Source organism: Lonchura striata, chromosome Z, assembly GCF_050655825.1.
Source record: "Lonchura striata isolate lonStrDom1 chromosome Z, ASM5065582v1, whole genome shotgun sequence".
Classification (NCBI taxonomy): Eukaryota; Metazoa; Chordata; class Aves; order Passeriformes; family Estrildidae; genus Lonchura; species Lonchura striata.
The window spans coordinates 86,714,506-86,736,400 of record NC_140740.1 but is presented as its reverse complement, the minus strand read 5'-3'; the positions used below and the strand labels follow the sequence as shown (position 1 = coordinate 86,736,400).

The 21,895-nt window shown below is 48.0% G+C and overlaps 1 protein-coding gene across 44 annotated transcripts in view; it reads left to right on the top strand.

The window, feature by feature from the left end:
• Nucleotides 1-21,895, top strand: part of LOC110484130 (transcription factor 4) — a 110,257-nt gene that overhangs the window by 34,579 nt on the left and 53,783 nt on the right. For 30 of the 44 annotated variants that reach the window (XM_085566764.1, XM_085566752.1, XM_085566765.1 and 27 more), the window contains 2 exons: nucleotides 69-165; nucleotides 18,315-18,379. In XM_085566764.1, coding sequence (XP_085422890.1) covers nucleotides 69-165; nucleotides 18,315-18,379 — 162 coding nt within the window. The remainder of the gene's footprint in view (nucleotides 1-68; nucleotides 166-18,314; nucleotides 18,380-21,895) is intronic. The other 14 variants (XR_014951348.1, XR_014951350.1, XR_014951347.1 and 11 more) reach the window with 2 other exon arrangements.

The following is a 21,895-nucleotide window of genomic DNA, read 5'->3' as shown; positions in this document are numbered from 1 at the left end:
GTTGGGGCGAGGCTGTTGCAAGGTGTAAAACTGTGTTTTTTTTCTTTTTCCCCCCCATTTCTCGCCAGAACTATGGAGATGGGACTCACTATGACCACATGGCGAGCAGAGACCTCGGCTCACACGACAATCTCTCTCCTCCCTTTGTCAATTCCAGAATACAAAGTAAGAACATGGAATTTCTTCCCTGATCGGGGGCTGGGGAGGTGGGATCAATGGACTAGCAATAAAATCCGGGGGCCTTCAAGCCCCCGTCCTCATGTTTTGGGCTTGGCAGGAAGGTGGGAACAGAGATTTGTTTCAACTCTCTGTTTTTTTACGGTGTGAAAAATGTGCTGTGATGGTATTTAGTGTTTTATATCCATTTTCCCGATGCTTTGTGCCTATAACTGCGTTTTTGTGATGCAAAATTCCGTTTGGCTCTTTCCCGGGACACGCTTGGGATGGGATTTTTAAAGCAGGGAAAGTTTCTCGATATCCTAATCAATAAATTCCAAAGGGATCAGAGAAATAGGAGGTGGAGGACGATGGCAATGTTGTTTGGAGTGGGAGGGAGGGCTTCCATGCTCCTGGAGATCTTTTCCAACCGGAACGATCCTGGGATTCGGTGCTGGAGGCTTATGAGGAGCCATTGCTGTGTTAATTAATGCAGGCTGATTAAGGAGTTGGATGGAAGTCAATAAATGACGTCACAATTGGGGTCACGCTCAGGTTGGGCCGTGCTCCAAACGGTCGGGAGCGTTGGACGCTGTCGGAGCTTGTCGCCGTCCGTCCGTCCGTCCGTCCGTCCGTCCGGGTTCCGCTCCGTGCCCTCGGGGGGCGTTCCCAGCTGTGCTCCCTGGGGAAGTGGGATGGGTGAAGCACCAGGCAGGGCCTGGGCTGGGAGGCAACGCGTGGTGCCCGGTGGGAATGGCAATGGCAGTGCCAGTGGGAATGGGAGTGGCAATGGCAATGGCAATGGCAATGGCAGTGACAATGGCAGTGACAATGGCAATGGCAATGGCAGTGACAATGGCAATGGCAATGGCAATGGCAGTGACAATGGCAATGGCAGTGACAATGGCAGTGACAATGGCAGTGACAATGGCAGTGACAATGGCAATGGCAATGGGAATGGCAATGGCAATGGCAATGGCAATGGGAATGGCAATGGCAATGGCAATGGCAATGGCAATGGCAATGGGAATGGCAATGGCAGTGGCAATGGGAATGGCAATGGGAATGGCAATGGCAGTGCCAGTGGGAATGGGAATGGCAGTGACAATGGCAATGGGAATGGCAATGGCAGTGGGAATGGGAATGGCAATGGCAATGGCAATGGCAATGGCAATGGCAATGGCAGTGACAATGGCAGTGACAATGGCAGTGACAATGGCAGTGGCAGTGGGAATGGGAATGGGAATGGCAATGGCAATGGCAGTGCCAGTGGGAATGGGAATGGCAATGGGAATGGCAATGGCAGTGACAATGGCAGTGACAATCGCAATAGAAATGGGAATGGCAATGGCAGTGGGAATGGGAATGGGAATGGCAATGGCAATGGCAATGGCAATGGCAGTGCCAGTGGGAATGGTAGTGGGAATGGCAGTGACAATGGCAATGGCAATGGCAATGGCAGTGACAATGGCAGTGCCAGTGGCAGTGACAATGGCAATGGCAGTGACAATGGCAGTGACAATGGCAATGGAAATGGGAATGGGAATGGCAATGGCAATGGGAATGGGAATGGGAATGGCAATGGGAATGGCAATGGCAATGGGAATGGCAATGGCAATGGGAATGGGAATGGCAATGGCCATGGCAGTGGCAATGGCAATGGCAGTGGCAATGGCAGTGCCAATGGGAATGGGAATGGCAATGGCAGTGGCAATGACAGTGGCAGTGACAGTGGCAATGGCAATGGGAATAGCAATGACAATGGCAATGGCAATGGGAATGGCAATGGGATAGAATGGCAGTGGCAGTGGCAATGACATTTGCAATGGCAATGGGAATGGCAGTGACAGTGGCAATGCCAATGGGAATAGCAATGACAATGGGAATGGCAGTGACAGTGGCAATGCCAATGCCAATGCCAATGGCAATGGGAATGGCAGTGACAGTGGCAATGCCAATGCCAATGGGAATGGCAGTGACAATGGCAATGGCAGTGACAGTGGCAATGACATTTGCAATGGCAATGGGAATGGCAGTGACAGTGGCAATGCCAATGCCAATGCCCATGACAGCTGGCTGCAGCCAGGGCCAGCACTCATCCTGTCCCCAGCTGCCAGGTGACCTCCTGGGAAGGGATTTATCCCCTTCCAAAAGGGAAAACGTGCCTCCTCACCCCCTGGAACCTGGTGCAGCCTTTTCCTGCGGGAAGGACTCCAGGGGCAGCAGGCTGGCACCGTGGGCATCGCCCGGGTGGCACCGCTGATCCGACCCTGTGATCCCTTCCGAGGCAGCGGATCCCACCACGGAGCTGCTGGGTGCCCCGGATCCGTGTGCCAACCTGGGAATATCTGTGCCCGTTTCACCACCATGCCATCCTGCAGGAATGTTCACCCAGGGTTCCTGGGCTGCTGGGTGCCCGTTTTTAATGGGATTTTCCCCTTCTCAGGGAATATCCCACTTTTCCACCATGCCATCCTGCAGGAATGTTCACCCAGGGTTCCTTGGCTGCCGGGTGCCCGTTTTTAATGGGATTTTCCCCTTCTCAGGGAATATCCCACTTTTCCACCATGCCATCCTGCAGGAATGTTCACCCAGGGTTCCTGGGCTGCCGGGTGCCCGTTTTTAATGGGATTTTCCCCGTCTCGAGCGACGCTTTTCATCCCGGTGGCTTTGATTCCGTTCCCGTTATTCTGAGGAGAACTGGGATTTTTTTGCAGATTAGTGAAGTTTACCCAACACAGCATTAAAAGGCCTCGCTTTCAATTGCTAAACTGTAAACATTTGGGATGAAATTTTCCATGCTGTGCCTCTGACTCAGCCCGCTCCGTAATTTTTTTTTTTAACCTTCTGCAGGAATGATTTCAACATTTTCCTCAAATGGGATTACATTGCAGCCTGGCAGATTTGGGATTTTTCTCCCTCAGCGTCTGGCACGGCGGGAACACAAATTCCTTTTTCACACCACCTCTGTTATGGCAGCTGCGAAAGGGACACGGGCAAACGGGAGGGAAAGGGCCAAAAAGCATCCAGGAATTCCAGGGATGGAGCTTGGAGCAACCTGGTGCCACCTCCCGAGTCACTGGAGTCAGGGAACGGTTTGGGATGGGGCATTTTAGGGAATCGTGCCATCCCTGCACGGGCAGGGCCACCTTCCTCCATCCCAGAGATGAAAAAATTCCCATTCCCAATGGAGAGTTAATGGATTTGTAAGCTCTGCCAGTCAGGATTCCGAGCTCAGCAGCATTCAGCTGCGGTCCCGGAGAAAAGGAATGACAAGGACATCTCCATTTCTTTGGGAAGCAGCAGCAGATATATAAATAGAAACTGTCGACTGTGGCAATTCCTGTCGCAGGAGAGGAGCTTTGAAATATGAGTTTGTCCTCCAAGACCGCGCAGGGAAGTTTACATTCCTTACCACTCGGACTCAAACAGCTCCGAGCGGTTTGGAAGGAGTTCTGTGGAGTGACAACCTGGAGTTGGCATGTCTGCAGGCAGAGGAGCACCTCCTGTCCCTGATCCTGGGCTCCTGTCTTAATTCTGGGCTCCTGTCCTTAATTCTGGGCTCCTGTCCCTGATCCTGAGCTCCTGTCCTTAATTCTGGGCTCCTGTCCCTAATCCCAGGCTCCTGTCCCTGATCCTGGGCTCCTGTCCTTAATTCTGGGCTCCTGTCCCTGATCCTGGGCTCCTGTCCCTGATCCTGAGCTCCTGTCCTTAATTCTGGGCTCCTGTCCCTAATCCCAGGCTCCTGTCCCTGATCCCGGGCTCCTGTCCCTAATCCTGGGCTCCTGTCCTTAATTCTGGGCTCCTGTCCCTGATTCTGGGCTCCTGTCCCTAATCCCAGGCTCCTTGTGGGCTCCTGTCCCTAATCCCAGGCTCCTGTCCCTAAACCCAGGCTCCTGTCCCTGATCCCAGGCTCCTGTCCTTAATTCTGGGCTCCTGTCCCTGATCCCAGGCTCCTGTCCTTAATTCTGGGCTCCTGTCCCTGATCCCAGGCTCCTGTCCTTAATTCTGGGCTCCTGTCCCTAATCCCAGGCTCCTGTCCCTGATCCTGGGCTCCTGTCCTTAATCCTGGGCTCCTGTCCCTAATCCCAGGCTCCTGTCCTTAATTCTGGGCTCCTGTCCCTAATCCCAGGCTCCTGTCCCTGATCCTGGGCTCCTGTCCTTAATTCTGGGCTCCTGTCCCTGATCCTGGGCTCCTGTCCTTAATTCTGGGCTCCTGTCCCTAATCCCAGGCTCCTGTCCCTGATCCTGGGCTCCTGTCCTTAATTCTGGGCTCCTGTCCCTAATCCCAGGCTCCTGTCCCTAATCCCAGGCTCCTGTCCCTGATCCCGGGCTCCTGTCCCTAATCCCAGGCTCCTGTCCCTGATCCTGGGCTCCTGTCCTTAATCCCAGGCTCCTGTCCTTAATTCTGGGCTCCTGTCCTTAATTCTGGGCTCCTGTCCCTGATCCTGGGCTCCTGTCCCTGATCCTGGGCTCCTGTCCTTAATTCTGGGCTCCTGTCCCTGATCCCGGGCTCCTGTCCCTAATCCCAGGCTCCTGTCCTTAATTCTGGGCTCCTGTCCCTAATCCCAGGCTCCTGTCCTTAATCCCGGGCTCCTGTCCCTAATCCCAGGCTCCTGTCCTTAATCCCGGGCTCCTGTCCCTAATCCCAGGCTCCTGTCCTTAATTCTGGGCTCCTGTCCCTAATCCCAGGCTCCTGTCCCTGATCCTGGGCTCCTGTCCCTAATCCCAGGCTCCTGTCCTTAATCCTGGGCTCCTGTCCTTAATTCTGGGCTCCTGTCCCTGATCCTGGGCTCCTGTCCCTGATCCTGGGCTCCTGTCCTTAATTCTGGGCTCCTGTCCTTAATTCTGGGCTCCTGTCCTTAATCCTGGGCTCCTGTCCTTAATTCTGGGCTCCTGTTTTAATTCTGGGCTCCTGTTTTAATTGTGGGCTCCTGTCCTTAATTGTGGACTCCTGTCCTTAATTCTGGACTCCTGTTTTAATTCTGGGCTCCTGTCTTAATTCTGGGCTCCTGTCCTTAATTAATTCTGGGCTCCTGTCTTAATTGTGGGCTCCTGTTAATAATCCCAGGCTCCTGTCCCTAATCCCAGGCTCCTGTTCATAATTGTGGACTCCTGTCCCTAATCCCAGGCTCCTGTCTTAATTCTGGGCTCCTGTCCTTAATTAATTCTGGGCTCCTGTCTTAATTCTGGGCTCCTGTCCCTAATCCCAGGCTCCTTGTGGACTCCTGTCCTTAATTCTGGGCTCCTGTCCCTAATTCTGGGCTCCTGTCCTTAATTAATTCTGGGCTCCTGTCCTTAATTCTGGGCTCCTGTCCTTAATTAATTCTGGGCTCCTGTCTTAATTCTGGGCTCCTGTCCTTAATTGTGGGCTCCTGTCTTAATTCTGGGCTCCTGTCCTTAATTCTGGGCTCCTGTCCTTAATTGTGGGCTCCTGTCTTAATTCTGGGCTCCTGTCCTTAATTAATTCTGGGCTCCTGTCTTAATTCTGGGCTCCTGTCCCTAATCCCAGGCTCCTTGTGGACTCCTGTCCTTAATTCTGGGCTCCTGTCTTAATTCTGGGCTCCTGTCCTTAATTAATTCTGGGCTCCTGTCTTAATTCTGGGCTCCTGTCTTAATTCTGGGCTCCTGTCCTTAATTAATTCTGGGCTCCTGTCCTTAATTCTGGGCTCCTGTCTTAATTCTGGGCTCCTGTCTTAATTCTGGGCTCCTGTCCTTAATTAATTCTGGGCTCCTGTCCCTAATCCCAGGCTCCTTGTGGACTCCTGTCCTTAATTCTGGGCTCCTGTCCTTAATTCTGGGCTCCTGTCTTAATTTTGGGCTCCTGTCCTTAATTAATTCTGGGCTCCTGTCTTTAATTGTAGGCTCCTGTCTTAATCCTGGGCTCCTGTTAATAATCCCAGGCTCCTGTCCTTAATCCCAAAGTGCTGCCCACACCCCTAAATTCCTGCCCACACCCCTAAATTCCTGCCCACACCCCCAAATTCCTGCCCACACCCCCAAACTGGAAATCCTCACGGAGAGAGGAGAACTCCATTTATAGGGATGCTGGATTTGGGGAAGCGAGAAGGCGCAGCGAGGAATTGGGAATAATGTGGATTTTTCAACCCCTTCCAACAAGAAAAGCCATTCCGTGCATCAAAAGAATTGTTCCCAAAAGCCCCAACACCACAAAGAAATGCAAATGGGAACGAAAGCATTCCTGCAGAAGGGTTTTGGGAATGAATTGCTGCTTTTTTTTTTGGTTTTTTTTTTTTTTTGGGGGGGGGTCTTTTCTGGTTGGAGCTGCCTGCTTGAAGTGGTTGCAACCCCCTTAAAATGACTGCAGCACCCCGAGGTGCCCCCTTGGCTAGCGGGGTGGAGATTTGCATTACAGCTGGCAAAATGGACATGTGGGAAAAACTGGGAAACAAAACAAATTTGGTGAATTAGTGGGTCATTTCCATAGGCGGTCACGCTCCGTTAAGCAGGGAAAAAACAAAGGGTTTGTTATGCTCTTAGTTAAAACCCAGAGTGTCCAACAAAGCTGAGTTTAATTAATAAGCATTCGCAGCCCGGCCCTGAAGTCTGAACTTCTCAGCGTGGAGAGATGGGGAATTAAAGGAGGAGTTAGATAAATAAAATCAACTTTTTGGGTGCTGCAAAAGAAGCGAGCGGGGGGTTGAGCCCACGTTCCCTGCAGGCTTTTCCTTCTTCATGCAGGGCACAGTGAGTTTCCTTCCTTGGGAGAGGAGGCAGAGGATCCTCCAGGGAATTTTAGGAGGATTTATTGATAGATGATGTAGATGCTGCTAAAAAAAAAAAAAAATTTAAAAAAAAAAAGAAAGAAATGGGTTTTTCACCTCAGTTTTTGCAAGATGTCAGAATGGGTTCTAAATTTCCCAGGAGAGAGGGGAGAAATGTTGAAGGAAATAGGGATTATTCCAGGCTGGCTGATCACACGGTGGGTTAAAGCAGAGAGGAGACATTCCCAGAATTGGGAAAGAAGGAAGGAAAGGTCCTTCCTGGGCAAAGCCTTCCATGCAGGGATGAACTGGGATGTGCAGGGGTGAACTGGGATGAACTGGGATGTGAGGGATGAACTGGGATGAACTGGGACATGAGGGATGAACTGGGATGTGCAGGGATGAACTGGGACGTGAGGGATGAACTGGGATGTGCAGGGATGAACTGGGACGTGAGGGATGAACTGGGATGTGGCTGGACTGGGATGTGAGGGATGAACTGGGATGTGCAGGGATGAACTGGGATGTGCAGGGATGAACTGGGATGAACTGGGACGTGAGGGATGAACTGGGACATGAGGGATGAACTGGGATGTGAGGGATGAACTGGGATGTGAGGGATGAACTGGGACATGCAGGGATGAACTGGGATGAACTGGGACATGCAGGGCTGAACTGGGACGTGCAGGGATGAACTGGGATGTGCAGGGCTGAACTGGGATGTGCAGGGATGAACTGGGATGAACTGGGATGTGCAGGGCTGGACTGGGATGTGCAGGGATGAACTGGGATGTGCAGGGATGAACTGGGATGAACTGGGACGTGCAGGGCTGAACTGGGATGTGCAGGGATGAACTGGGACACCTTTGGCTGCTCTTTTGGAGCTTTCCCATTCCTCCCTCCCAACCTTGCAGCTGAGGAGGTGACATCCCTGGAAAGGTTGAGTCAAAAATTCCAAACAAAACATTCTGGCCAAATCTGGCAAGGATTTATATTTGCCAAATATACCCCGGCGTGCATCGGGGCTGAGGTTTGGAATTTGGGCCAGTTCTCAGTGGATTCCTGGGGATTTTCCTGTGAGGTCTCTGCCCTGTTCCTCCGTCACCCTTGGGTGCGTGGGCCAGGTGGAGCTGGGCTTTGGTGTGGGATCACCGGAGATCTCCTGGCTTTTGGTGGATCTCCTGGGTGGGCACGAGGCGAGCAGCCTCTTGTGCCGCCATGCCTTTGGGATGGAGAGAGAGAGGGGGGGAAAAAATAAAATAAAAATAAAAATAAAAATAAAAATAAAAATAAAAATAAAAATAAAAATAAAAATAAAAATAAAAATAAAAATAAAAATAAATGGGGAGTTTGTTCAGGTAAACGTGTGCAAAATGAATCCAGGGACAGCAGGTGAGGGGGGACAGAACCAGCTCCAGTCGTTCCCGGGAAAAAAAAATGGGAGCCTGCTTGGAAAAGCGTCGTGTGCGCCTCAGAAATTGCAATTTTCTGTCTATTATTAATGCAGCAGCTGTTGCAGTTCAGGCAGCTTCCAAAAGCTTGGCAAATTCCAGAGGGGTGGAGAGCAGGGAATTTTTCAGCTCGGGAAGCTTCGGCTCTGCTCCCGCAGGCGCCGCACGGGGAGCGGTGCTCCTGATCGTTTTGGGGTGTGGATCCCTCATCCCGGAATTCCTGAATTCCTGAAATCCCAAAAGGGAATGGGAGGGGAGGGAAGGGGAGGGAAGGGAAGGGAAGGGAAGGGAAGGGAAGGGAAGGGAAGGGAAGGGAAGGGAAGGGAAGGGAAGGGAAGGGAAGGGAAGGGAAGGGAAGGGAAGGGAAGGGAAGGGAAGGGAAGGGAAGGGAAGGGAAGGGAAGGGAAGGGAAGGGAAGGATGTGTGGGATCCCAGGTTTATGGGATTAGGGAAGGGCACAGCTCCATGGCACAGGGAAGGGCACAGCTCCATGGCACCTCCATGGCACAGGGTATGGAATCAGGGAAGGGCACAGCTCTGTGGCACGGCAAAGGGCACAGCTCCATGGCACAGGGAAGGGCACAGCTCCATGGGATCAGGGAAGGGCAGAGCTCCATGGCACAGGGAAGGGCACAGCTCCATGGCACGGGGAAGGGCACAGCTCCATGGCACCTCCATGGCACAGGGAAGGGCACAGCTCCATGGCATGGGGAAGGGCACAGCTCCATAGGATCAGGGAAGGGCACAGCTCCATGGCACAGGGAAGGGCACAGCTCCATGGCACCTCCATGGCACAGGGAAGGGCACAGCTCCATGGCATGGGGAAGGGCACAGCTCCATAGGATCAGGGAAGGGCACAGCTCCATGGCACGGGGAAGGGCACAGCTCCATGGCACCTCCATGGCACGGCAAAGGGCACACCCCCATGGCATGGCAAAGGGCACACCCCCATGGCACGGCAAAGGGCACACCCCCACGGCCCAGGGAAGGCCCCGTGCCCAGCACTCGTGCCGCCAGGCCGGGCACGCCGGGCCGGGGCCGTGTGTGCCAGCCTGTGAAACGGGGCGGCGCCGCCCGGCTGCGCCACACCTGGGCCCTTCAGCTGTGATTGATCGGCTTGCTCATGTGGAATGGGCCCATCTGCTCCCGCTCCTCCGGCGGCTTCCCGCAGCAGCGTTCCCTCCTTTCCCTTCATTCCCTCCTTTTCTTTCCCTTCATTCCCTCATTTTCCTTCCATTCCCTCCTTTTCCATTCCCTCCTTTCCCTTCATTCCCTCCTTTTCTTTTCATTCCCTCCTTTTCCTCCCATTCCCTCCTTTCCCTTCATTCCCTCCTTTCCCTTCATTCCCTCCTTTTCTTTTCATTCCCTCCTTTTCCTCCCATTCCCTCCTTTCCCTTCATTCCCTCCTTTTCCTTCATTCCCTCCTTTTCTTTTCATTCCCTCCTTTTCCTTCATTCCCTCCTTTTCTTTCCATTCCCTCCTTTCCCTTCATTCCCTCCTTTTCCTTCATTCCCTCCTTTTCCTTCATTCCCTCCTTTTCTTTCCCTTCATTCCCTCATTTCCCTTCATTCCTTTCTCCTTCCATTCCCTCCTTTTCCTTCATTCCCTCCTTTTCATTCCTTTCTCCTTCCATTCCCTCCTTTCCCTTCATTCCCTCCTTTCCCTTCATTCCTTTCTCCTTCCATTCCCTCCTTTCCCTTCATTCCCTCATTTCCCTTCATTCCTTTCTCCTTCCATTCCCTCCTTTCCCTTCATTCCCTCCTTTCTCCTTCCATTCCCTCCTTTCCCTTCATTCCCTCCTTTTCCTTCATTCCTTTCTCCTTCCATTCCCTCCTTTCCCTTCATTCCCTCCTTTCCCTTCATTCCTTTCTCCTTCCATTCCCTCCTTTTCCTCCCATTCCCTCCTTTTCCTCCCATTCCCTCATTTTCCTTCATTCCCTCCTTTTCCTTCATTCCTTTTCCCTCCCATTCCCTCCTTTTCTTTCCATCCCTCCTTTCCCTTCCATTCCCTCCTTTTCTTTCCATTCCCTCCTTTTCCTCCCATTCCCTCCTTTCCCTTCATTCCTTTTTCCTTCCATTCCCTCCTTTTCCTCCCATTCCCTCCTTTCCCTTCATTCCTTTTTCCTCCCATTCCCTCCTTTTCCTCCCATTCCCTCATTTTCCTTCATTCCCTCCTTTTCCTTCATTCCTTTTCCCTCCCATTCCCTCCTTTTCTTTCCATCCCTCCTTTCCCTTCCATTCCCTCCTTTTCCTTCCATTCCCTCCTTTTCCTCCCATTCCCTCCTTTCCCTTCATTCCTTTTTCCTCCCATTCCCTCCTTTTTCCTCCCATTCCCTCCTTTTCCTTCCATTCCTTTCTCCTTCCATTCCCTCCTTTTCTTTCCATTCCCTCCTTTTCCTTCCATTCCCTCCTTTCCCTTCATTCCCTCCTTTTCCTTCATTCCTTTCTCCTTCCATTCCCTCCTTTTCCTCCCATTCCCTCCTTTTCCTCCCATTCCCTCCTTTCCCTTCCATTCCCTCCTTTTCTTTCCCTTCATTCCTTTTTCCTCCCATTCCCTCCTTTTCCTTCATTCCTTTCTCCTTCCATTCCCTCCTTTTCCTCCCATTCCCTCCTTTTCTTTTCATTCCCTCCTTTTCCTTCCACTCCCTCCTTTTCCTTCCATTCCCTCCTTTTCCTCCCATTCCCTCCTTTCCCTTCATTCCCTCCTTTTCCTTCATTCCCTCCTTTTCCTTCATTCCTTTTTCCTTCCATTCCCTCCTTTCCCTTCATTCCCTCCTTTTCCTTCATTCCTTTCTCCTTCCATTCCCTCCTTTTCCTCCCATTCCCTCCTTTTCCATTCCCTCCTTTCCCTTCCACTCCCTCCTTTTCCATTCCCTCCTTTTCCATTCCCTCCTTTCCCTTCATTCCTTTCCCTTCATTCCCTCCTTTCCCTTCATTCCTTTTCTTTCCATTCCCTCCTTTTCTTTTCCATTCCCTCCTTTTCCATTCCCTCCTTTTCCTTCCATTCCCTCTTTTCCCTTCCCTTCATTCCTTTTCCATTCCCTCCTTTTCCCTCCTTTTCCCTCCCCTCCCCTGCAGCAGCACCCATGCAGCAGCACCCATGCAGCAGCAGCACCCATGCAGCAGCACCCATGCAGCAGCGCCGCCGCCGCGCGACTCTTACTGCGGCGAGGAGTTCTCTTGTCCCCGAGCCAGCGCTTAATTAAAACCGCTGACATCACGGCGGTATAATTAAGCGTGGCATTAATTAAGCCGGAATAACGATTTTTTTGGGTTTTTTTTGTTTTTTTTTTTTAATAATACGAAGAGCCGCTCCGAACCGACCAAAAAAAATAAAAAATATAAAGTTTAAAAAAACCCCCAAAAAAAAATCCCAAATAATTGGAGAAAAACGCATCGCTCCCACGTAAAATTTTGGGGGAGAATCCCCCAAAATTAAAAATTAAAATTTCCCTGCTTTTTTTTTTTAATTTTTTTCCCCCCAAAAAAAAAAAGTGCTGATCGGCTCCTGGCATTCTGCTGGCTAATTATGCATCGGAGAGCTTCGACAGCTGCATTCATCATCATAAAATGTAATAATTAATGACATTCCAACAAAGCAAAATATGCAAATGAGGGCTCATTAGCATTTTCATATTCAGCTTTGATAATGCTTTTGCTGACAAGGTTGTAATTAATGAAAATTCATGTCGCAGGCAGGAGATTGGATCGGTTTCATTCCGCTCACAATTCCCAAACGTTTGCATTATGGAAAATCGGCGGCTCTGCCAACTTTTTTTTCAGGGAAAGAAAAGGAAAAAAAAAACCCAAAAAAACCAAAAATCACATTAAAAGCACCAGATGCAAATGAAGGGGAGGGAATTAACTCCTTCCAGTCCTCATCACCAAATTCCCAAAAAAATTCCCAAAAAAATTCCAAAAAACGGGTGAGAAAAAACCAAAAAAATTCCAGTGCGGGGAATTCCGGGCAAAACTTTGATCCCTTCTTCCCAAAAATCTGTGTTGTCTGCATTTCCAAAAGGGGGTTTGGCTTGTTTTTTGGGAATTTTGGGAGGGTTTGAATCCCAAAAAAAGGCCAAAAATTGGGAATGGGAGTAAAGAGAATTTGGTGGGAATTGGGAATGGGAGTAAAGAGAATTTGGTGGGAATTGGGAATGGGAATAAAGAGAATTTGGTGGGAATTGGGAATGGGAATAAAGAGAATTTGGTGGGAATTAACGGAATTTGGTGGGAATTAGGAATGGGAATAAAGAGAATTTGGTGGGAATTGGAAATGGGAATAAACAGAATTTGGTGGGAATTGGGAATGGGAATAAAGAGAATTTGGTGGGAATTGGAAATGGGAATAAACAGAATTTGGTGGGAATTGGGAATGGGAATAAAGAGAATTTGGTGGGAATTAGGAATGGGAATAAAGAGAATTTGGTGGGAATAAAGAGAATTTGGTGGGAATTGGGAATGGGAATAAAGAGAATTTGGTGGGAATAAAGAGAATTTGGTGGGAATTGGGAATGGGAATAAAGAGAATTTGGTGGGAATAAAGAGAATTTGGGTGGGAATAAACAGAATTTGGTGGGAATTAAGAATAGGAATAAAGAGAATTTGGTGGGAATTAGGAATGGGAATAAAGATAATTTGGTGGGAATTAGGAATGGGAATAAAGAGAATTTGGTGGGAATTAGGAATGGGAATAAAGAGAATTTGGTGGGAATTAGGAATGGGAATAAAGAGAATTTGGTGGGAATTAGGAATGGGAATAAAGAGAATTTGGTGGGAATTAGGAATGGGAATAAAGAGAATTTGATGGGAATAAAGAGAATTTGGTGGGAATTAGGAACGGGACCCCGAATCTTCACGGGAGGATTGGCTGTGGTTTTATAGGAAGAGTGGTGCCATTAATTAATAATATTATAGATCTAATTAGGGATATAATATGGATATTATAGATCAATTTAGGGATATAATATGGATTACCCTGTGCATTCCAAGGGGTAGTGGCCATTAATTAATAATAGGAATATTATAGATCAATTTAGGGATATAATACGAATATTTTAGATCAATTTAGGGATATAATATGGATTATCCTGTACATTCCAAGGGGTGGTGGCCATTAATTAATAATATGGATATTATAGATCAATTTAGGGATATAATATGGATATTTTAGATCAATTTAGGGATATAATACGAATATTTTAGATCAATTTAGGGATATAATATGGATATTTTAGATCAATTTAGGGATATAATATGGATTATCCTGTGCATTCCAAGGGGTGGTGGCCATTAATTAATAATAGGAATATTATAGATCAATTTAGGGATATAATATGGATTATCCTGTGCATTCCAAGGGGTGGTGGCCATTAATTAATAATAGGAATATTATAGATCAATTTAGGGATATAATATGGATATTATAGATCAATTTAGGGATATAATATGAATATTTTAGATCAATTTAGGGATATAATATGGATTATCCTGTGCATTCCAAGGGGTGGTGGCCATTAATTAATAATAGGAATATTATAGATCAATTTAGGGATATAATATGGATTATCCTGTGCATTCCAAGGGGTGGTGGCCATTAATTAATAATAGGAATATTATAGATCAATTTAGGGATATAATATGGATTATCCTGTGCATTCCAAGGGGTGGTGGCCATTAATTAATAATATGGATATTATAGATCAATTTAGGGATATAATATGGATTATCCTGTGCATTCCAAGGGGTGGTGCCATTAATTAATAATATGAATATTATAGATATAATTAGGGATATAATATGGATTACCCTGAGCATTCCAAGGGGTGGTGGCCATTAATTAATAATATGAATATTATAGATATAATTAGGGATATAATATGGATTACCCTGAGCATTCCAAGGGGTGGTGGCCATTAATTAATAATATGAATATTATAGATATAATTAGGGATATAATATGGATTCCGTTCCCATAATTCTCCCGGAGAGAGGAGGACTCCGGGAATATTTGGGAATTTCCGCCCAAATCCGCGTTCCCGGCGGGATTTGGGAATTCTTGAATTTGGTTTTTTTTTTTTTTTTTTTGGGGCCATTTACTTTGTCACGGAATTTGTTCTTAGAAGGGGGAGCGCAGTTTTTTGGGCGGTTTTTGGGCGTTTTTTGGGTCTTTTTTGGGCGTTTTTTTGCACATTTTTGGGCATTTTTTGCGCCATTTTTTGGGCGGTTTTTGGGTGGTTATTGGGCGTTTTTTGCATGTTTTTTTGGGCGTTTTCTGAGCGTTTTTTGGGCATTTTTTGCGCCATTTTTTGGGCGTTTTTTGGGAGTTTTTTGGGCGTTTTTGCGTGGTTTTTGCACATTTTTTGCGCGTTTTTTGCGCGTTTTTTGGGCGTTTTTTGGGCGTTTTTTGGGCATTTTTTACACGTGTTTTGTGCGTTTTTTGTGCATTTTTCGGACTTTTTTTTGCGCGTTATTTGCGCGTTATTAGCGTGGTTTTTGGGCATTTTTTGGGTGTTTTTTGGGAATTTTTTGCGTGTTTTTTGGGTGTTTTTTGCGCGTTTTTTGCGCGTTTTTTGGGTGTTTTTTGCGCGTTTTTTGCGCGTTTTCTGGGCATTTTTTGGACCTTTTTTGGGCGTTTTTTGGGTGTGTTCTGGGCATTTTTTGCGCATTTTTTGTGCATTTTTTGGACCTTTTTTGGGCGTTTTTTGGGTGTGTTTTGGGCATTTTTTGCGCATTTTTTGTGCATTTTTTGGACCTTTTTTGGGCGTTTTTTGGGTGTGTTTTGGGCATTTTTTGCGCTTTTTTGCGCATTTTTTGGACCTTTTTTGGGCGTTTTTTGGGTGTGTTTTGGGCATTTTTTGCGCGTTTTTTGTGCATTTTTTGGACCTTTTTTGGGCGTTTTTTGGGTGTGTTTTGGGCATTTTTTGCGCATTTTTTGTGCATTTTTTGGACCTTTTTTGGGCGTTTTTTGGGTGTGTTTTGGGCATTTTTTGCGCGTTTTTTGTGCATTTTTTGGACCTTTTTTGGGCGTTTTTTGGGTGTGTTTTGGGCATTTTTTGCACATTTTTTGGGCATTTTTTGCGTATTTTTTGGACCTTTTTTGCGCGTTTTTTGCATGTTATTTGTGTGTTTTTTGGGTATTTTTTGCGCGTTTTTTGGGCATTTTTTGCGCGTTTTTTGTGCATTTTTTGGACCATTTTTGCGCATTTTTTGGGCATTTTTTGGACCATTTTTGCGCATTTTTTGCGCATTTTTTGGACCATTTTTGTGCATTTTTTGTGCATTTTTTGGGCGAGACAAGGCGTGTGCCATGCCAGGGAAACAAGAGCTCCTTTGTCTGCGCCGTGCCCGGCACCTCGAGCCGAGCGGATCCTTCCCCGGCCTCGCCGCCGTTGTCCGGCTGCCAAAAAAAATCCAAACCAATCCGCCGCACGCTCCGAGCCGAGCTGGAAAATCCCGCAGCATCCGCGGGATATTTCTATTTTTATTTCATTTATTTTTTTGGGGAGAGTCATCAAACCCAATCAAATCCCCCAAATGTGGATGATGGTGGTGATGGGAAGGGGGGAAAAAATCTCCAGGTTCCCAAATCCCAAATTTCGGGCGAGACGCGGTTTTATCCCGCGGAGCTCTTCCCTGAATTTCGGGATTTGTTCCCACTCCGAGGAGGGAATTTCGGGATTTGTTTCCCACCCCTCAAAGAGGGAAAAGCAGCTCAGGGTTGGGTGGGAAGGTGGAAATCCTCAAATAATAATAATAATAATAATAAAAATCCCAATGAAAATCGAAATGAAGTCGATCTCCCGCCGGCTGCCGGCAGCGCTGGCGCGGTGCCCACGGATGTCATGGAAACACTCGGATTATCCGGGAATGATTCCGTGTTCCTCCCCCACGCGGATGGGAGCGTTGACAACTTGTAATTTGGGGGGGGGTTTGCTTTTTGGCTCGGGATAAATATTTCTTGCCGAGTGAAATTAAGGCGAGTTGGAGCCGATGGGTGGGATGGGCACCGGTGTGGGGATGGGAATGGGAATGGGATGGGAATGGGATGGGAATGGGGATGGGAATGGGAATGGGAATGGGGATGGGATGGGAATGGGAATGGGAATGGGATGGGAATGGGAATGGGAATGGGGATGGGAATGGGGATGGGGATGGGGATGGGAATGGGAATGGGGATGGGGATGGGAATGGGAATGGGAATGGGAATGGGAATGGGGATGGGAATGGGGATGGGAATGGGAATGGGAATGGGGATGGGAATGGGGATGGGAATGGGAATGGGAATGGGGATGGGAATGGGGATGGGAATGGGAATGGGAATGGAATGGGAATGGGGATGGAAAATGGGGATGGGAATGGGGATGGGGATGGGGTGGGATGGGGATGGGGATGGGAATGGGAATTGGAATGGGAATGGGAATGGGAATGGGAATGGGAATGGGAATGGGAATGGGAATGGGAAATGGGAGAGGGAAATGGGAATTGGGAAATGGGGAATGGGAGAGGGGAATGGGGAATGAGAAATGGGAAATGCAAAATGGAAGAGGGGAATGGGAAATGGGAAATGGGGAATGGGAATGGGAGAGGGGAATGGGAAATGGGAAATGGCGAATGGGAAATGGGAATTGGGAGAGGGAACGGAAAATGGGAATTGGGAAATGGGAATTGGGAAATGGGAAATGGGAAATGGGAATTGGGAAATGGGGAATGGGAAATGGGAAATGGGAAATGGGAATTGGGAAATAGGAAATGGGAAATGGGAGAGGGAAATGGGAGAGGAAATAGGAATTGGGAATTGGGAAATGGGGAATGGGAGAGGGGAATGGGAAATGGGAGAGGGAAATGGGGAATGGGAATGGGGAATGAGGAATGGGAATTGGGAAATAGGAAATGGGGAATGGGAATGGGAAATGGGAAATGGAAGAGGGAAATAGGAAATGGGGAATGGGAGAAGGGAATGGGAAATGAGAAATGGAAAATGGGAAATGGGAATTGGGAAATAGGAAATGGGGAATGGAAGAGGGGAATGGGAAATGGGAATTGGGAAATAGGAAATAGGAAATGGGGAATGGGAAATGGGAAATGAGAATTGGGAATTGGGAACTGGGAGAGGGAACGGGAAATGGGAATTGGGAATTGGGAGTTGGGAATTGGGAACTGGGAATTGGGAGAGGGAATGGGAATTGGGAACTGGGAATTGGGAGAGGGAATGGGAATTGGGAACTGGGAATTGGGAAATGGGAATTGGGAGAGGGAATGGGAATGGGGAACTGGGAACTGGGAATTGGGAGAGGGGACGGGAATTGGGAATTGGGAATTGGGAACTGGGAACTGGGAATTGGGAACTGGGAACTGGGAATTGGGAACTGGGAACTGGGAACTGGGAACTGGGAACTGGGAACTGGGAATCGGGAACTGGGAACTGGGAATTGGGAACTGGGAACTGGAACTGGGAGAGGGGACGGGAATTGGGAATTGGGAATCGGGAACTGGGAACTGGGAATTGGGAACTGGGAACTGGGAACTGGGAATTGGGAATTGGGAATCGGGAACTGGGAACTGGGAAATGGGAACTGGGAACTGGGAATTGGGAACTGGGAACTGGGAGAGGGGACGGGAACTGGGAACTGGGAACTGGGAATTGGGAACTGGGAACTGAGAACTGGGAACTGGGAACTGGGAATTGGGAATTGGGAACTGGGAACTGGGAATTGGGAACTGGGAACTGGGAACTGGGAATTGGGGACTGGAACTGGGAACTGGAACTGGGAGAGGGGACGGCAGCGAGCAGGAGCGAGGCCGAAGGCTGGCCCCGCGCTCCCGCCATTCCCAGCGCCCCGCTGAGGCTGACGGCGGCACCTCGGAATTCCACGGGAGAATTCCCATTTTTCCATCCCGCCTTTCATGAGCTTGGCTCAGCCCCCGTGCCCGTTTTCCCGGAGTTTTATCGGGATTTTCCCTCTTTTTTTTTTTTTTTCTCCAGGTAAAACGGAACGAGGCTCGTACTCGTCGTATGGCCGAGATTCCAACCTGCAGGGCTGCCACCAGGTGAGCCAAAGCCGGAATTCCGAGCTTTTCCTCGGGAATTCCGAGGAAAATTCCGGGAATTCTCTGCAGGGAAATCAACAGGAAAAAAAAAAAATTCCCGAGCTGGAATGTCGGGGCAATTCCTTTGAGGAGGTGAACCGCCCAATTCCCAAAAAATCCAAAGGGGAATAAAGCAGAGGGAAGATCCAGGGAATGGGGAAATTCCCAAATCCGGGAGAATTTGGGGCGAGGAGGGAAAATTCCGGATCCTGAAGGGGGGGAGTGGAAAAGGAATGGGAATGGGAATGGGAATGGGAATGGGAATGGGAATGGGAATGGAATGGGAATGGGGATGGGAATGGGGATGGGGATGGGAATGGGAATGGGAATGGGAATGGGAATGGGAATGGGATGGGAATGGAATGGGAATGGGGTGCAGAATTGAGCAGGTGAAGGAATATTGGGGTTGAGGTGGAGGAAAACCGGGATTGAGGAGAGGAAAATCAGGAATTAGGAGGAAAATCAGGAATTAGGAGAGGAAAACGAGGAATTAGGAGAGGAAAATCAGGAATTAGGAGAGGGAAAACGAGGAATGAGGAGAGGAAAATCAGGATTGAGGAGAGGAAAATCAGGATTGAGGAGAGGAAAATCAGGATTGAGGAGAGGAAAATCAGGAATTAGGAGGAGGAAAATCAGGAATTAGGAGGAGGAAAATCAGGAATTAGGAGAGGAAAACGAGGAATGAGGAGAGGAAAATCAGGATTGAGGAGAGGAAAATCAGGAATTAGGAGGAAAATCAGGAATTAGGAGAGGAAAATCAGGATTGAGGAGAGGAAAATCAGGAATTAGGAGCAGGAAAATCAGGAATTAGGAGAGGAAAACGAGGAATGAGGAGAGGAAAATCAGGAATTAGGAGAAGGAAAATCAGGAATTAGGAGAGGAAAACGAGGAATGAGGAGAGGAAAATCAGGAATTAGGAGAGGAAAATCAGGATTGAGGAGAGGAAAATCAGGAATTAGGAGGAAAATCAGGATTGAGGAGAGGAAAATCAGGAATTAGGAGGAGGAAAATCAGGAATTAGGAGGAGGAAAATCAGGAATTAGGAGAGGAAAACGAGGAATGAGGAGAGGAAAATCAGGAATTAGGAGGAAAATCAGGAATTAGGAGGAAAATCAGGAATTAGGAGGAGGAAAATCAGGAATTGGGAGGAGGAAAATCAGGAATTAGGAGAGGAAAATCAGGAATTAGGAGGAAAATCAGGAATTAGGAGGAAAATCAGGAATTAGGGGAAGGAAAATCAGGAATTAGGAGAGGAAAACCAGGAAATAGGAGGAGGAAAATCAGGAAATAGGAGGAGGAAAATCAGGAATTAGGAGGAGGAAAATCAGGAATTGGGAGGAGGAAAATCAGGAATTGGGAGGAGGAAAATCAGGAATTAGGAGGAAAATCAGGAATTAGGAGGAAAATCAGGAATTAGGGGAAGGAAAATCAGGAATTAGGAGAGGAAAACCAGGAAATAGGAGGAGGAAAATCAGGAAATAGGAGGAGGAAAATCAGGAATTAGGAGAGGAAAACGAGGAATGAGGAGAGGAAAATCAGGAATTAGGGGAAGGAAAATCAGGAATTAGGAGGAGGAAAACGAGGAATGAGGAGAGGAAAATCAGGAAATAGGAGGAGGAAAATCAGGAAATGGGAGGAGGAAAATCAGGAATTAGGGGAAGGAAAATCAGGAATTAGGAGGAAAATCAGGAATTAGGGGAAGGAAAATCAGGAATTAGGAGCAGGAAACCCGGGATGGTTTTGTGGGATCCTCCATGCCGGGTGTTCGACCCCAAATTCCAGCTGATCCCCAAAAATTCCCAATTTCCCGGGAATTTCCCCCGATCCACGCCTTGGATTTCATCTTTTATCCCGGTTTTCAGCAGGAAAATCCACCTGGGATTTGGGCTTTGGCCAAATCCCATTTTTTTTCCCCAGGATTTTAAAGCAAAAATTCCCTTGGGAAATTATGGGGTGGCAAGATTCCCGAAAATTCTGTTTTTCTCCGAGATTATTCCCACCAGCCCCGGAGCTGCGGCCTCATTCCCAAAAAATATTCCCAAAAATATCCCCAAAAATATCCCAAAAATATCCCTAAAAATATTCCCAAAAATATTCCCAAAAATATCCCTAAAAATATTCCCAAAAATTCCCGAGGGTTTTCCGGGACAGGCAGACACGGGTTGGGATTTTGGGAGGATGGAGAAGGAATTTTTGGGAGAATGGAAAAGGAATTTTGGGATGATTTAGAGGGGAATTTTGGGAGGATGGAGAGGGAATTTTGGGGATGATGGAAAAGGAATTTTGGGATGATTTAAGAGGGGAATTTTGGGAGCACGGAGAGGGAATTTTGGGATGATGAAGAGGAGATTTTTGGGAGCACGGAGAGGGAATTTTGGGATGATTAAGGGGATTTTTGGGAGCATGAAGAGGGAATTTTGGAGAGGATGGAGAAGGAATTTTTGCGACGATGGAGAGGGAATTTTGGGGAGGATTAAGAGGAGATTTTTGGGAGAACTGAGAGGGAATTTTGGGATGATTAAGGGGATTTTTGGGAGCACGGAGAGGGAATTTTGGTGAGGTCGGAGAGCAGATTTTTGGGGATGATTAAGGGAATTTTGGGGAACACGGAGAGGGAATTTTGGGATGATTAAGAGAAGATTTTTGGGAGCACAGAGAGGGAATTTTGGTGAGGATGGAGAGCGGATTTTTGGGGAGAATTAAGGGGAATTTTGGGACACGGAGAGGGAATTTTGGGATGATTAAGAGGAGATTTTTGGGAGCACGGAGAGGGAATTTTGGGAGCACGGAGAGGGAATTTTGGGGATGATGGAGAGGGAATTTTGGGATGATTAAGGGGAATTTTGGGAGCACGGAGAGGGAATTTTGGTGGGGACGGAGAAGGAATTTTTGGGGAAGATTAAGGGAATTTTTGGGAGCACGGAGAGGGAATTTTGGTGAGGATGGAGAGCGGATTTTTGGGGAGAATTAAGGGGAATTTTGGGAGCACGGAGAGGGAATTTTGGGATGATTAAGAGGAGATTTTTGGGAGCATGAAGAGGGAATTTTGGAGAGGATGGAGAAGGAATTTTTGCGACGATGGAGAGGGAATTTTGGGGAGGATTAAGAGGAGATTTTTGGGAACACGGAGAGGGAATTTTGGGATGATTAAGGGGAATTTTGGGAGCACGGAGAGGGAATTTTTGGGAGCACAGAGAGGGAATTTTGGGGATGATTAAGAGAAGATTTTTGGGAGCACAGAGAGGGAATTTTGGTGAGGACGGAGAGGGAATTTTGGTGAGGATGGAGAGCGGATTTTTGGGATGATTAAGGGAATTTTGGGAGCACGGAGAGGGAATTTTGGGATGATTAAGAGGAGATTTTTGGGAGCACGGAGAGGGAATTTTGGGAGCACAGAGAGGGAATTTTGGGGAACACGGAGAGCGAATTTTTGGGGAGGATTAAGGGAATTTTTGGGAGCACGGAGAGGGAATTTTG